The sequence below is a fragment of the Saimiri boliviensis genome, chromosome 11 (assembly GCF_048565385.1).
Source record: "Saimiri boliviensis isolate mSaiBol1 chromosome 11, mSaiBol1.pri, whole genome shotgun sequence".
Taxonomy (NCBI): Eukaryota; Metazoa; Chordata; class Mammalia; order Primates; family Cebidae; genus Saimiri; species Saimiri boliviensis.
In genome coordinates, this window is record NC_133459.1 from 14,932,123 (window position 1) to 14,947,054 (window position 14,932).

The 14,932-nt window shown below is 57.1% G+C and overlaps 1 protein-coding gene across 1 annotated transcript in view; it reads right to left on the bottom strand.

The window, feature by feature from the left end:
• FAM131C (family with sequence similarity 131 member C) overlaps positions 1–14,673 on the bottom strand; it is a 20,042-nt gene extending 5,369 nt beyond the window's left edge. Inside the window, exons 1-2 of the mRNA XM_003934968.3 lie at positions 14,297–14,673; positions 99–214 (exon numbers count right to left, since the gene is read on the bottom strand). Coding sequence (XP_003935017.1) covers positions 99–214; positions 14,297–14,318 — 138 coding nt within the window. The 5' untranslated portion in view covers positions 14,319–14,673. The remainder of the gene's footprint in view (positions 1–98; positions 215–14,296) is intronic.
• Between the last annotated feature and the right edge of the window lie 259 nt (positions 14,674–14,932).

Consider the following 14,932-nt stretch of genomic DNA (forward strand, 5'->3'; position numbering starts at 1 on the left):
GCAGGGAAGGAAGGAGACTGGAATGGATTCTGCTCCCTGCAGGGAGCTGTAGGGGACAGGTCAGAACCGGGGGCATGGGTGGCACAGGAATCAGTTACCTTGCCAGTGACATGGTCTGGAGCCACGGTGGGGGTGCAGCCCGAGGGCAGGTCTGGGTTCAAGGGGTTCGTGCCCTGGGGTATGGGGCAGTCCTTGTGGGCACTTGTGAATAGGTCTGGAAATAAGAGCAAGAGAAGGAACTCAGCAAAGCCCAGCCCTCTCCTGCTTACAAAGCATGGTCATGCCCCCCTGTAAGATGGGCATGGCCTTATCCTTACCCAACATCATTGTACAGGAAGCAGACTCAAGTCCACGGCAGGAGAGGGTCCAGCCAGATGCCCTCCTGCCTGTGCCCCTCCGTGGGAATTATTGGCCGCATCTTCTTTTTACTCCCTTTCCGCCATTTCTGGCACCCACACTCCAGCATGGCTTTGGCCTCGTAGAGACCTTTCATCCATTCACCCTCCCGCTAGCTCCTCCTGTCCTCTTTCGCACCTGGCCGAGCTAACCCCCTGGCATGGCCTCCGAGCTCTCCTTCACAGATGGTTTGAGTTTGACCCTCCTGTCCCACGCCTGGGTCTGAGGAGCTGAATGTTGGTGGAGAGTGACTGGCGCGTGTGAGCTTGGTGGCTCCAGCCTCCCGAGGGACGGACGGACGTGAGGCTGCCCGGATCCTTCTCTGTCTCTCCATTTCCTGCTGCCTTTGTTTCCTGCCAGGTTGACAACTTCCCCCCATCTTTCCTTCCCAGACACGAAACACCCTCCCTCCCCTCCCCTCCCCTGCACGCTGTTGGGGGCTTGGCCCCTTCCTCACTGGGTCCAGGATCCTTGGAAAGGTGTCACCCGGATCTTTCCAACCAAATCACCAGCCTGCCTGCACGTTTGCCCACATCATCACCTTTCCCTCCTGCAACAGAAGAAGAGCTGTTCCTGCTGGCCCATCCCCCCAGGCTGGGTCCTGCCCCTGCCTTCCCCCCCACCACCCCGAGGCTCTCTCTGCTCTCCCTGCTCTCTCTCCAAGGCATCACTGCGCCCTCTCCGCTCCATCTGGCTGGAAGCATGCATCCAGCATCGCACATGCTGCCATGCTTCTTGGGCTCTGGACCTCCTCCTGCATTCTCACTCCTCTGTCCCCTTACCACTGGGTGGGGCCGTCAGCATCCCAGCAGCCCAAGCATCTCCTGTCTTTTCAGAACCTTGTCGTGACCAGTTTCCCTCCAGCAACGTGCCCGTTCCTCTGCTCCCTTCTCGCCGGACGTGCAGAGAGCTGGGTCCCACCTCGACTTCCTCGTCCTCCACTTCTCCTCCAACTGCTCCTAGCAGGCTTTCATAAGGCAGCCCTTGCCAAGCTGCCAGGACCCTCCATGGGGCCAAGTCCAATGGGGTCCGCTCTAGCCTCTTCTTGGAGCTCGAGCTGTGCAGTCTGCCTGCCCTCTTGAACCTCGCTCTTATCCTGGCCTCTGACCTCTCTGGCTGCTGTCCTGGGTCCCCTCTGTGGCTCCTCCCCGGCTCACCTCTGCCTGTTGGCTGGCACCACACTTCCGTCCTGGCCCTTCTCCATCCTCTCTCCTCAGGAGGTCTCACCTGGGTGTTTCTGCTGCCTGCTGCCTGCTGCCCACATGCACACCTCCAGCCCTAACTCCACATTTGAGCTCCAACTGAGTTTCCAACTCTCTGCGTGGATGCCCCAGAGGCACCTCGAGCACACCTGGGCAAAAGAGGACTCCCAAATCTGGGTTCATCCTCCCCTCTACGCCCCTCGCCCCCACACCAACTACAACCCAGGAATTTCTCGGGTCCTGCCGTCCCCCATTCTCCCCGGGGCCACCCAGTCAACCAGCAAACCCTATTAGGCCTCTCTTAGGACGATCCTGGGTCTCCCCCTCCCTTCTCCCAGGGCTCCCCTGCGGCAGGCATTCTCCCTCCCTGGAAGACAATGGTCCCTGCACTCACTGTTAGCCCGGCAGCAGAGGGACTTCGTGGGGTCAGGGGACCACAAGGGTGCTGCCCCCACTTCGCCTGGATTCCTTTCTCCTGTTTTTGCCTCCGCCCCTGAATGGCTTCTAAAAGGCACCCCCTGAGGCTCTTTCTACGGGGGCTGCCCTGGGTAAATTTCCATTGGCCCCACCCAGAGGGTCCCTGAGCCAATGACTGCCAGGTGCAAGACCCCAGCTCCTTTGGAATCAGAAAATTGCCCTTCACTTACCCTCCTGATTAACGTTTTCATCCCAACTGGATTAGACTTAGTTCGCAGAAGAGACCACAGATTTCTGGGATCTACCCAACGTTTGTAAGCAGGTGGGCGACCAGCTCCAGGTCTAAGGACGTGAGCGCACCCTGCAGGGCCAAGCTGAGGCCGGGCCTGAGACCACCCCCCTGCCTGGCTGGTCTCCTCCGTCCTGCTCTCATCCAGTTCCCTACTGGCTTCCTCTGGAAGGTTCACCGTATATCAGTTGTACCCAAATCCTCATTTCAGGGGCAGCTTCTGAGGAACTGCTCCAAAGCTCACCAGGTCAGGGCCTGGAGCCAGACTGTCCCCTCGGAATCCCAGCCCCACCCTTACCACCTCCGGGCCTGAGCAGGTGCCTTCCCCTCGCCCATTTCCTCATCTACAGAGTGGGCTATTGAGGGAGACCGTTCTTGTTCACCAGGAATTGTGTAGTGGGATCTAAAACTGAGAACACAGGGCTGGGCGCTGGTAATCCCAGCACTTTGGGAGGCCGAGGTGGGCGGATCACGAGGTCAAGAGATCGAGACCATCCTGGCCAACATGGTGAAACCCCGTCTCTACTAAAAATGCAAAAATTAGCTGGGCATGGTGGCGCGTGCCTGTAATCCCAGCTACTCGGGAGGCCGAGGCAGGAGAATTGCTTGAACCCGGGAGGCGGAGGTTGTAGTGAGCTGAGATTGTGCCACTGCACTCGAGCTTGGCGCCTGGCGACAGAGTGAGACTCTGTCTCAAAAATAAGTAAATAAAATAAAATAAAACTGAGAACACAGAGGCCTTGAATCCCCCATGTTTCCAAGCAAGCTGCTATCGTCGGTGGGGAGGGAGATGACCTCGTCTCTAATGCGGTTGAAACCACCCTTCTGACTCCGACTACCCACGTCTCCCCACTAACTGAGAAGGTTCCCACAAGATCTCGTGCAGAAATGTGGGAGGCCTGCAGAGGCAGGCGAGGCCCCAGTTAGATGTCCCTATAACCAGTGAGAGAGCGCAGGGTGGGGCAGGCAGGGGTGGGGTGGGCAGGAAACAGCCAGCCCTCCAGCCTGTGCTATGGCAAGGATCGTGAGATGTTCAAGACAAAGCAGACAACTAGGAAGGAGTCACGGCTGGGCCCCCCTGAGACCCCTAAGAGGGTTGCTTGCAGGGCAAGGGGCCCGCAGCGCCCAGAGGCTGCAGGGGGAGCCTAGAGGAGGAGAGGGGAGTTGGGCAGGGAATGGAAGAGGTCAAGCCAGGTCAGGCCTCCCATGGCGGAGTTCTATGGTTAGGAGCCCCCACCCCCACCCCGCCACTGCTGCCACCCAGATGGTTCCCCGGAGAACTCACACACTCGAAGCTGGGAGATCAGGGGGACCGCTCCCTCTCATCTCCCACCCCTCTCCCATCTCGCTCCCCTCCAACCATGCTGATGCCACTCCTGGGGCATCCTCAGAGCTGCCCAGACACTTCTGCCTCGGGGCCTGGGCACTGGCTGTCTCCCCTCTCTGCCCGGAGCTCCCTCCTCCCACACAGCCCCGTGTTCAGTCCCTCACTCCGAAGCTCTCTGCGCCAGTGCTTAGGACCTCAGCCAGGCTTCCCGCAACTGTCTGAATTACAGCCGACTCTTTCTCTGTCCCCATCCTGTTTGGGTCGTAGCGCCCATGCCCCTCCTCATCACGCGGGTCCATCTCATCCATTGACTCTCACTAGGATACAAGCTCTGCCAGGGCTGGGCCCTCGTCTGTTTCCTTCACCAGGGCAGCCTCAGCACCTGCCACTGGGCCTGGCACACAAAGGCACTCATGGCACATTTGGGTAAGAATGAAGGCATGAATATTTGGGTGCCTGCCACACAGACGTCTCAACAGTGAGCCAGTGTTTGGCCCAGTGAGACCCTAAAGCCCCTGATAAAGTAACAATGTCTTGGCCTTTTCCCAGAAATCCCTCATGCCGGACCCCAGCATGCCAGAGGAAAAAGAAATGCCAAGAGAGAACAGAGGTCTGCAGAGTGGAGAACCCACTGTGGCCCACAGGTCACCAGCCCTGGCTGGCAGGGGGAAGGTGAGCATTGAATTGGAGCCGAGATTAAAGTTTTCACCCCATCTGGATTAGACTTAGTTTGCAGAAGGGATCTACCCAAAGATTTCTGGGATCTACCCAAAGGCTGTAAGTAGGTGGGCAAGTCAGGGAGGCTGGAGGCAGAGACTGGAGCCGAGGAAGGATCTTGATGAACCGTCCCACCCATGACCCAGGTCTAAGGAGGTGAGAGCACCCGAGGCAGCATGGGATCGTGTGGGCTGAGCCATGAGCCTGCGCACCATAGCGCTCAGCTCATCTTCCTGAGTCCCTGCTGTGTGACCCTGAGCTAGTCCTGCCCCTCTCTGGGCTCCAGGACCTTCATTTCTACAAGGCCATGTTGTCCAGTCCCCTCAAAGGCAATGTTCAAACTGGGAGTACATCTTTCAGTGGGTCATGCAAGCCATTTATTTATTAGGTCTTATTTTTTAAATGAAGTAGAATGAAATAGGCTGGGTGAGGTGGCTCACACCTGTAATCCCAGCACTTTGGGAGGCCGAGGCTGATCACCTGAGGTTGGGAGTTCGAGACCAGCCTGACCAACATGGAGAAAACCCATCTCTACTAAAAAAAAAAAAAAAAAAAAAATTAGCCGGGCGTGGTGGCACATGTCTATAATCCCGGTTACTCAGGAGGCTGAGGCAGGAGGATTGCTTGAACCCGGGAGGCAGAGGTTGCGGTGAGCCAAGATTTCGCCATTGCACTCCAGCCTGGGCAGTAAGAGTGAAACTCCATCTCAAAAAAAAAAAAAAAGAATGGAATAGAATGGAAAATATCAGAGCCCACTGCAAGTCAGGTTAAGTATGACTTCATAAAGTTTCTGTTTCTGCAGATACAAGTCTGTGCACATGTGTGTCCACAACACACACACAGTAATAATTTTCTATGTGTGTATACTGGGTCGTGATGCAAAATATATTACTCCTATGTGTCCAGTCAAAACAGTTTGAAGGTTGCCAATCTTGAGGCTCTGGAAATTCTGCATGTCCTGCACAAGTCAGTACCCACCAAGGTGCAGACAGGTGGTACTGGCCATAGGCTGACTCTGGGAACTTGAGGGGTATTAGAGTATTTCTAGGACCTCTGGCCATCACCTGAAGGTGTTTTTCTTTTGTTTTTGTTTTTTCGAGATGGAGTCTCACTCTGTCACCCAGGCTGGAGTATAACGGCAGTGGCTCGATCTCAGCTCACTGCAACCTTCACCTCCCGGGTTCAAGCAATTCCCCTGCCTCAGCCTCCTGAGTAGCTGGGAGTGTGTGCCACTATGCCTTCTAGTTTTTTTATATTTTTAGTAGAGATGAGGTTTCACCTTGTTGGTCAGGCTGGTCTTGAACTCCTGACCTCATGATCCACCCGCCTGGGCCTCCCAAAGTACTGGGATTACAGGCATGAGCCACCATACCCAGCCCCCTGAAGCTTTTTTACAACTCTCCAGCCACTGACTAGGGAGCAAGGTTGATGGGGAGGGGGGCCGGGCACAGAGGAGGCTGGCAGTGATGCCAAAGCCTGGCAGAGGCGTGACTTGAACAAGGTCGTTCGTTGAGACGGTGGTGGACTTGGTGGACTCCTGGCTCCCACCCCATCCCCAGCCTGCCTGGCCCCCCACCTCAGTTGGGGTGCAGGTGTCTCTGCCGAAGCTGCCTGCTCCCCCTGAGGACTTGGGCCCCGTGATGTCACAGGCTGGTTGCCACGGAGACGTCAGGTAATGAGCCAGCCCAGGGTGAAATCACAGGCTGTTCTTCGCCCAGCTGGGACTGGTGGCCACGTCACCACCAGCAACTGGAAAAACACAGAGTGTCATGTGGGATGGGGGGGCAGCCCGAGGGGACCGCTAGCAGCTGCTCCTGTGGCCCCCTCTCAGAAGGCCACTGCCTTTCTTTCAGTCCATACCCCACTCTCCTGACCTCAAGGTCAGAGGTCCCTTTTCAGACCTGTTCCCTCCCCTACCTCCTCTGTCCACAAGAGTGACAGCCTTCTGGTCGCCATGGCAAGCTGGAGAGGGCCATCTTGGTCCTTCGAGGAGAGGGTGTCAGTAGATGTCTCCTCCATCCCTCTGTCTTCAACCAGAGCTTCTCCTCTGCATCTTGAGGGTGCTTCCTGCCTTCTTACACCAGCTTCTCTTCAGTCTGCTTTAGAGTCTAACCTCCCACACAGTTCCTCCTGATGTCTAGCCTAAAACTCTCTTGCGGCCTGTGCGGTGGCTCACATCTGTAATCCCAGCACTTTGGGAGGCTGAGGCGGGTGGATCACAAGGTCAGGAGTTCAAGACCAGGCTGGCCAACATGATGAAACCCCATCTCTACTAAAAATAAAAAAAAATTAGCCAGGTGCAGCGGCAGTCGCCTGTAACCCCAGCTACTCAGGAGGCTGGAAGAATTGCTTGAACCGGGGTGGCAGAGGTTGCAGTTAGCCAAGATCGCAGCACTGCACTCCAGCCTGGGCGATAGAGTGAGACTCTGCCTCAAAAACAAAAAAACCGTCTTGCTGCGGTTGCCACACTGGTCTTCTCCGCTTGATCCTCGGGGGAGTCTGCAGTACCACTTCTCAGTCTCCTCTCATCTGCTACAGGGCCTCCCAGCTCCTTTAAGCCGATTCTTTGGGGCTCCATGTCCCACCCATTAGTCACCGTGGTTGCCATCTACCCCAAGAGTGTCTCTCGGGGCTCTGCACCCCAAAGGGCAGAGAGGGACCGTGTTTACCTCTGCAGCAGCCCAGGGAGGGCAAACATCCTCTTGAAACCACACAGAAACTGAGCAGCAGCCTGGGGCGAAAGAGCCCTGTGATGCCCCTCCCTGGCCAGCCTCGAGCTTCTCCACTCAGCTTCTTGGGGCACCTGCAGCCGAATGCATGATGCGATCCCTCCAGCCAGCACTGCCCGGGTGTGTGCTGCCCAGCTGTACCCTGCTGGGCTCTGCCCAAGAGAACCTAAGTGCAAGGCATTCCACTGACAGCCCCTGAGCTGGGGTTAAGTCCCGCTCCGGGGGGTGGGCATGAGACTTGGGCTCTGTGAGTCCTGGATTCTCATCTGTGAAATAATACCAGCCCAGAAAGGGCTGCAGCAAGGACGAAGCACCCACCACAGTAAGTGGTCCGTAAGCGGCAGCCGCTCCTCCCTCTCCCCTCAGCGGCTCTCTCTGGACAATGAGACACATCCGGTCACCCACTCCTCTGGTTCTGTCCCCAGGGCTGCAGCTGGGTCTGGAGGCTCTGCAGAGGGAGGCCCTTGAGGGTGAGTCCTTGGCCTCTCTGCCAGATGAGTCACTGCCAGGGGAGCAGGCCACAGAGATTGGCAGAGGCCAGGCCTCAAGTGGACTGAATGTCCCCTCCTCCCCAGGACATTTGTTTATGGGTCACCTAAGCCATGACAGTAGCTCATCCATGGGTTGGCGCAGCTCAGAGCTGCTGGGGGTGGGGGTCCCATTCCCTCCCTTGCAAGGATGGAGAGAGAAAATGGGCTCCTCCCTGGGACTTCCACACCCCCAGCTCCTCCTCACTTCCTTGCCCAGGCTACCTCCCATCCTGTGACCCCACCTCTGGGAACATCTTGTTCTAGCCTCACCTCACCAAAGCAACATGCCCAAATTGGCCTCTGTTGGATTAGGTGACTCCTTTACCAGTGGACCTAACGGGCAAAGTCTGGCCTGCAGTGATTTGCCGCCACTGTTTACTGAGCACCTATTAAGTGCCAGGTACTGTCCTAGGCCTATTCACCCATGATCTCTCATTTAACCCACATGGCAATCCTGCAAAGTAGGTGTTATGCCCATTTTACAGATAGGGAAATGGAGGCTTGGAGAGAATAAATGACTTATTCACCCATGATCTCGCATTTAACCCATACAACAATTCTGCAAAGTAGGTGTTATGCCCATTTTACAGACAGGGAAACAGAGGGTCAGAAACGATAAATGCAAGGTCACCCGCTAATAAGCAGCAGAGATAAGGGTCAAACTTCAGCCCGAGTGAAACTCCAAAGCTGGTGCCCCACCCATAAACGACGCTGATCTCCAGACAGGGTCCTCAGGGCTTCTGTCCACGCATCCTGCCTCCCCCATTAGGTCACTCCAAGGACAAAGCTGTACCTCTCTCGTCAGACTGTGAGCCCCTGAAGGGCAAGGTCCCACTACCCTGTCCTCAGTCCCCCACGGTTCCGGGTGTAGGACTGTTCAGGACTTGGAAGCTGTGGGTGGCCCTGGTCGGCTCTCTTAGAGCGTGTGCCTTCTCCCAGACGTGATCAGATGTCTGACTTTCCAGAGGAAAATTCTCGATCTCTAATTTCTTTTTTTTTTGGGACTTGGAGGATTGCTCTGTTGCCCAGACTGGAGTGCAATGGTGCAGTCTTAGCTCACTGCAACCTCCACCTCCCAGGTTCGTCATTCTCTTGCCTCAGCCTCCGGGGCAGCTGGGATTACACCATGCCCAGCTGATTTTTGTGTTTTTAGTAGAGACAGGGTTTCGCCATATTGGCCAGGCTGGTTTCAAACTCCTGACCTCAGGTGATCCACCAGCCTTGGCCTCCCAAAGTGCTGGGATTACAGGCGTGAGCCACTGCATCCGGCCTTGGTCTCTAATTTCTACTCTCACCCCCGACCCCACCGGCCCCCAGTGCATTGGAGACCCTCAGGGTCTGGAGGAGAGGGCTGGGGCATGAGTGGGCAGGCAGAGTGGTTATGGCACCGAGGGCGTGGGTAATGAGCCCCTGGAGCTGGCGAGAAGGAGGCAAATATTAACTTCCTCTCTGTTCCATACAGACTGCCACTGGCTGCAGAGTCTCAAACAACTAGGGACTATTCAAGTTATTCCAAAAGGTGGTTTTTCTAAGCACCGGCCATATATTTAGCACTTCTTTTTGTTTTTGAGACAGGGTCTTTTCTGCCCAGGCTACAGTGCAGTGGAGCAATCACAGCTCACTGCAGCTTTGACCTCCCGGGCTCACAAGCCATCCTCCTGCCTCAGCCTCCCAAGTAGCTGGGACTACTGGCGCACACCACGACACCTAGTTTGTTTGTTTTTAGATGGAGTCTTGCTCTGTCGCCCAGGCTGGAGTGCAATGGTGTGACCTCGGCTCACTGCAACCTCTGCCTTCCAGGTTTAAGCAATTCTCCTGCCTCAGCCTCCATAGTGGTGGGACTACAGACGCACACCACCCTGCCCAGCTAATTTTTGTATTTTTAGGAGAGACGGGGTTTCACCATATTGGTCAGACTGATCTTGAACTCCTGACTTTGTAAGATCCACCTGTCTCGGCCTCCCAAAGTGCTGGGATTACAGGCATGAGCCACTGCACCCGGCCACCTAGCTAATTAAAAAAATTTTTTTTTTTTTTGTAGAGGAGAGTTCTCACTACGTTGCACAAGCTGGTCTTGAACTGGTGGGCTCAAGCGATCCTCCCACCTCGGCCTCCCATGTTTAGATTATAAGCACGAGCCACAGCACCTTTCTCTATGTAGGGACATGAGAGAGCAAAGGACAGGGTTTCCACATTCAGGCTCTAGGGTCACACTGACCTGGATTTGAGTCCTGCCTCTCCATACTCTGCCCATGTGACCTGAGGGAAGACCCTCCCGTTCTCTGAGCCCCACGTCCCTTGCCACAGGGTTGAATGAGAACTAACTAGGTCAGGAGAGCAAAGATTCAGCCCGGCTCAGGATAAGCGCTCGACAAACAGTAGCTTAAAAATAGATAATGAACACGAAACAGCTCCTGGTAACAGCGTTTGTTGCCTTAATCTGTCCCAATCACTTTCCCGATGTCCTCGGGACCTTGAGTGCCTGCCACCCGCTGCTTTTTCCATGAGGCAGGGTGAGGCTTCAGATCTCTGTAGGTTCCCCTTCCAGCCACGAAGACCCGCATTAGCTGTCTGCACATACACGTAATACAAATTAAAGGCCGGGCGCAGTGGCTCACACCTGTAATCTCAGTTTGGGGAGGCTGAGGTGGAGGATGGATTGAAGCCAGGAGTTCTAGGTAAGCCTGTCTCTATTATAATATATAAAATCTTAACATTAAAAGTAAAAATGAGGCCAAGCGCAGTGGCTCACACTTGTAATCCCAGCATTTTGGGAAGCCAAAGCGGGTGGATCACCTGAGGTCAGGAGTTTGAGACCAGCCTGGCCAACATGGTGAAACCCCTTCACTATTAAAAATACAAAAATTAGCCGGGCATGGTGGTGCACGCCTGTAGTCCCAGCTACTTGGGAGGCTGAAGCAGGAGAATCACTTGAACCCGGGAGGCAGAGGTTGCAGTGAGCCGAGATGGAGCCAGCCTGGGCGACAGAGGAAGACTCTATCTCAAAACTAACTAAGTAACTAACTAAATAAATAAGAGAGCAGTAGCTGCTATGTACAAGTGCTTACTATGTGTTGGGTACTGGTCTGAGTGCCTTATATAAATTAAGCCATTTAGTTCCCCCAGCAACCCTATGACATCAATACTGTTATAATTCCCAATTTAGAGATGGGAACACTGAGGTACACACACAAGGTCAAGTCACTTGCTGAGGTCACAGAGCTGGTAAATGGGGGAGTCCTGGTTCATATTCCGCACTCCTGTCCTCCCTGTCAAGTATGCAGGAGCTAACTGCTGCCGATGCTGGGATGGGGTGGTTCTCCCAGGTGTGACCTGACCTGGGGTTTGGGGTTTAGCTGCATGGCACCAGCTGGGTGCAAGCTCTGGGCTCAGTATGGGCATCAGCCTGAGGCCTGCAATCCTTGCCCTTGGCCAAGGGTGGAGTTACTCCCTCCACCCTTCCTTCTACAGCAGTGCCCACCTGGCCCAGCAGGCACTCAGTGCTCAGAGGCTACGATTAGCAATCAGTTGCTGGTGCTGGGGCCAGGTGGGAGCTGAGGAGCCCACGGCAGCCTGCAGCTGCAGGAGAGTCGACAGGTGCAGGCAACAGGGCCGAGGGCTGCCTGTGAGTGCAGAGACTGAGGCCCCAGGCTGTGGAGTCAGCGCTGCATGGTTTTTTGTTTTTTTTTTTGAGACGGAGTTTCACTCTTGTTACCCAGGCTGGAGTGCAATGGAGCGATCTCGGCTCACCGCAACCTCCGCCTCCTGGATTCAAGCAATTCTCCTGCCTCAGCCTCCTGAGTAGCTGGGATTACAGGCATGTGCCACCATGCCCAGCTAATTTTTTGTATTTTTTTTTTAGTGAGACGGGGTTTCACCATGTTGACCAGGACGGTCTTGATCTCTCGACCTCGTGATCCACCCGCCTTGGCCTCCCAAAGTGCTGGGATTATAGGCTTGAGACACCGCGCCCGGCCAGTGCTGCATGGTTTTAATCCTGGCTTATACTCTCCTAGCTGTGTGCTGTGTGACCCTGGTCATCACTCCACTGCCCTCTGCCTCAGTTTTCCACCTTTTTTTTTTTTTTCTTTTTCGAGACGGAGTTTTGCTCTTGTTACCCAGGCTAGAGTGCAATGGCGCGATCTCGGCTCACCGCAACCTCCGCCTCCTGGGTTCAGGCAATTCTCCTGCCTCAGCCTCCTGAGTAGCTGGGATTGCAGGCACGCGCCACCATGCCCAGCTAATTTTTTGTATTTTTAGTAGAGACGGGGTTTCACCATGTTGACCAGGATGGTCTCGATCTTTTGACCTTGTGATCCACCCGCCTCGGCCTCCCAAAGTGCTGGGATTACAGGCTTGAGCCACCGCGCCCGGCCAGTTTTCCACCTTTAAGATGGAGACTGTTTTCATATATAACTCAAACTAGCTTTATCTGCCTAAAACTTTCAGACTAGTATGCTTCGGAGAGCATCAGTGACGAGGAGAAAGCTCGGGGGACGGTCAGTGGTGCAGCCACCCAGAGTCTCGGACGCTGGCTGCCCTCTGGCCATGTGGCTTCCCGTACTCCTTTCACCTCTACCCAACTCTCCTGGGCGCATGTCGAGACTGTCAGGGGCCCGGTCCTCTCAGGAGCGGGACAAGGCTGGACTGCAGAGTCAGATTTGGGGGGCACTGGGGAAGCCCAGGCTGCAGAGGAAGGATGGAGGGAGCGCGTCTTGCCTGCTGTGGCCCCAAAGAGCCCTGGAAGAGGGGCCAGTGGAGGGAACCCCAGGTGTGGGGTCAATGGACCTGGGCCCCAGCCTCTCAGGGTGACCTTAGCAGGTGTCTCTTCCTCCCTGGCCTCTGCCCCGTGCTCAGTGGGTCCTCAGCTCACAGGCCAGTCCACCTGGGCTGGGACCCGAAGGCACCTGGCATGGGATGGCCGAGTGAAGGGGAAGGGTGTGACCACTGAAGAAACACTCAGATCCCCTCCACCTGGAGCTGGTCCCAGGCAGAGACTGCCTAGAAACTTTGGGGTTTCTGGAGACACCCTCAGACTCTTGAGAGCCTGAAGAATCCCCAGCACTCCTTCCTCTTCAAACTCCCTTCCCCTCCCGCTAGGTTGCAGGCCTCCTGGACCGGGTGCTGTGCTGGGTTCCTTGCTGCTGGATGCTCAGCGTGCACACAGTCCCTGGCACATGGCAGGCACCATGTTAATAACAGCTTAATGCATGGATAAGTAAAGGAACCTCACATAGTCCTTACACTCCCGGCAGGGGGTGTGTGGCTGCAGGGATGAGAGCACCGCATGGGACCCTGTTCCCTTCTGGGCTTCGAATTGGGGCGGGGATGCGGCGGGGATGCGTGTAGTGACTGACCTCTGCATGCTTGCTCTCTGTGCTGCCTCCCTCCCCCCAGCTCCCCACCGTTCCCAGCCCTGTCCCCCTCAGGACACCGCCTGCCCAGGGGTGCCGCCGGGCAGTGAAAGGCAGGGAAGTTACAGTGACCCCGTACCTCCCCATTCCTCAGCCATGATCCCGCTCCTGACATCTCCCAGAGACACCCTGAGCCACTTACCTGAATGCCCACAGGAACTCCCAAGCAGAAGCCCTTAAAGTCCAGAGGATGGAGGAGGGGCGTGTGCTCCTTGCTCAACACCCCCAGGACAAGGTCCCCTCTATTCTGATGAGCTACTAGGGGTAACGGGTGTGGTGGTGGTCCATGGGTTTGGCCTCAGCCTACAGAGCTTGAACCAAGGCCAAAGCCACCCCCACTCCCAGCCACACCCCTTGTTCCCACTGTGGGGTGAATGGACCAAGGTTGGGGAAGGGCTCAGCCCAATCGCTGCCTAAAATACTGCCCAGAGGCCTGTTGGAAAGTTGGTGGTGGTGCGTGGGGTGGAGGAAGGGGGCTCCAAAGACCAACCTGCCCATCCCCCAATCTCTGTGCAAGACTCTGCATCCCCTCCTCACAGATAGAAGAGGCCGGGGCCTGCCCTGGGACCCCAGGCAAGGGCAGGACCCTCCACCTCCCTGGGTACCACCTGCGGGAGAGTGCAGGGTGGCAGGTCAGACGGAGAAAGGCCCAGGGGTAACAGGGAACATTAGCTGTGCTCTGGCCCTTCTGTCCCCAGACCAAGGATGGGGGTGGGGAGGAGGATTAGGGATAAAGGTGGGGGCAGGGGAACCTTCTTGATAACCTGTGCCCCACCATTAACCCTTTCCTGCCAACAGGGTTCCGGGGCTCTGCTGATGGGGGCGCCCGGTAAGGCGTGGGGAGGGATGGGGGGGTTAGCCGGTAAGGCCTGTGTCTTGGGGAGGGGTGGGAGAGGGAGGGTCTGCCAGTTCTCCGGGTGCTCCACAGTTCCTCCGGTAAGCCAGGAAGAACCGGAGCCTCCCTCCCCTCCCAGGCACCCGGCAGGGGGTGTGTGGCTGTGGGGCTGAGAGCGCGGCGCGGGACCCTGCTTCGTGTCACCTGCAGGGCTGCGAACCGAACACGGGCAGGATGCGGTGACCTCTGCACGCGCGCTGTGTTGCCCCCCGCCCCCTACCGTCCCCAGCCCTGTCCCCCTCAGGACGCCGTGTCCCCGAGGGTGCGGCCGAGCAGTGAAGGGCGGGTTGTCAGCTCCACCCCCCAGGGTCTCCGAGCGGCGAGGGGACCCCGCGGGTCCCCGGCACCCGATTCCCCCACCACCGGCCGGGTCCCCTCACCTCGCGACACGCAGGAGCCCATCACGGGGCCGCGTGGCCGGGCCGCTGCGCCCGGGGTGTGTGGGGCCGCGGGGCGCTCATGTCTCCGCGGGCCCGGGGCTGAGCGCTGCGCAGCCAGAGGACGCGCGGGGAGGGGGCTCGGGGGCCCTCGGCTCGGCCTCCGCTCCCGCCCGGGTTGTCGCCGCCGCCGCCGCCGCCGCCGCGCCCAGCTCGCCTCGCGCCGCCGCCTCCCGCCCCGCGCCTGCCGCTGCCAGGGAAGGGCGACACCGCGGGGCGCGGCGGGCGGGGCCGGGGGGAGCGCAGCCGGGAGGCCTGGGCGCACCTGTGGCCGCGGCGCGCGGGAGGGCCAGCTCTGTCCCTTCGGGTCTCCGGCACCTCCCGGGTTGGCGTGGGCTGAAGGACAGGGAAGGAGACGGAGGGGGCGGGGAGACTCCTGGCATTTGGGGCACAAAGTAAACAAGATGAATTTAACCACAACAGCGACGACTGGGCACGAGGGCTTGGGGGCGAGGAGGGATGCGCACAAGAACCACAGTTCCGTTAGACCCATTTTGCAGAGGACGAAAGTGAGGATCGCAGAAGTTAGAGGCCATGCCTGAGAGCCCTAAGCTGTGAATTCAGCGACTTTTGACTTTT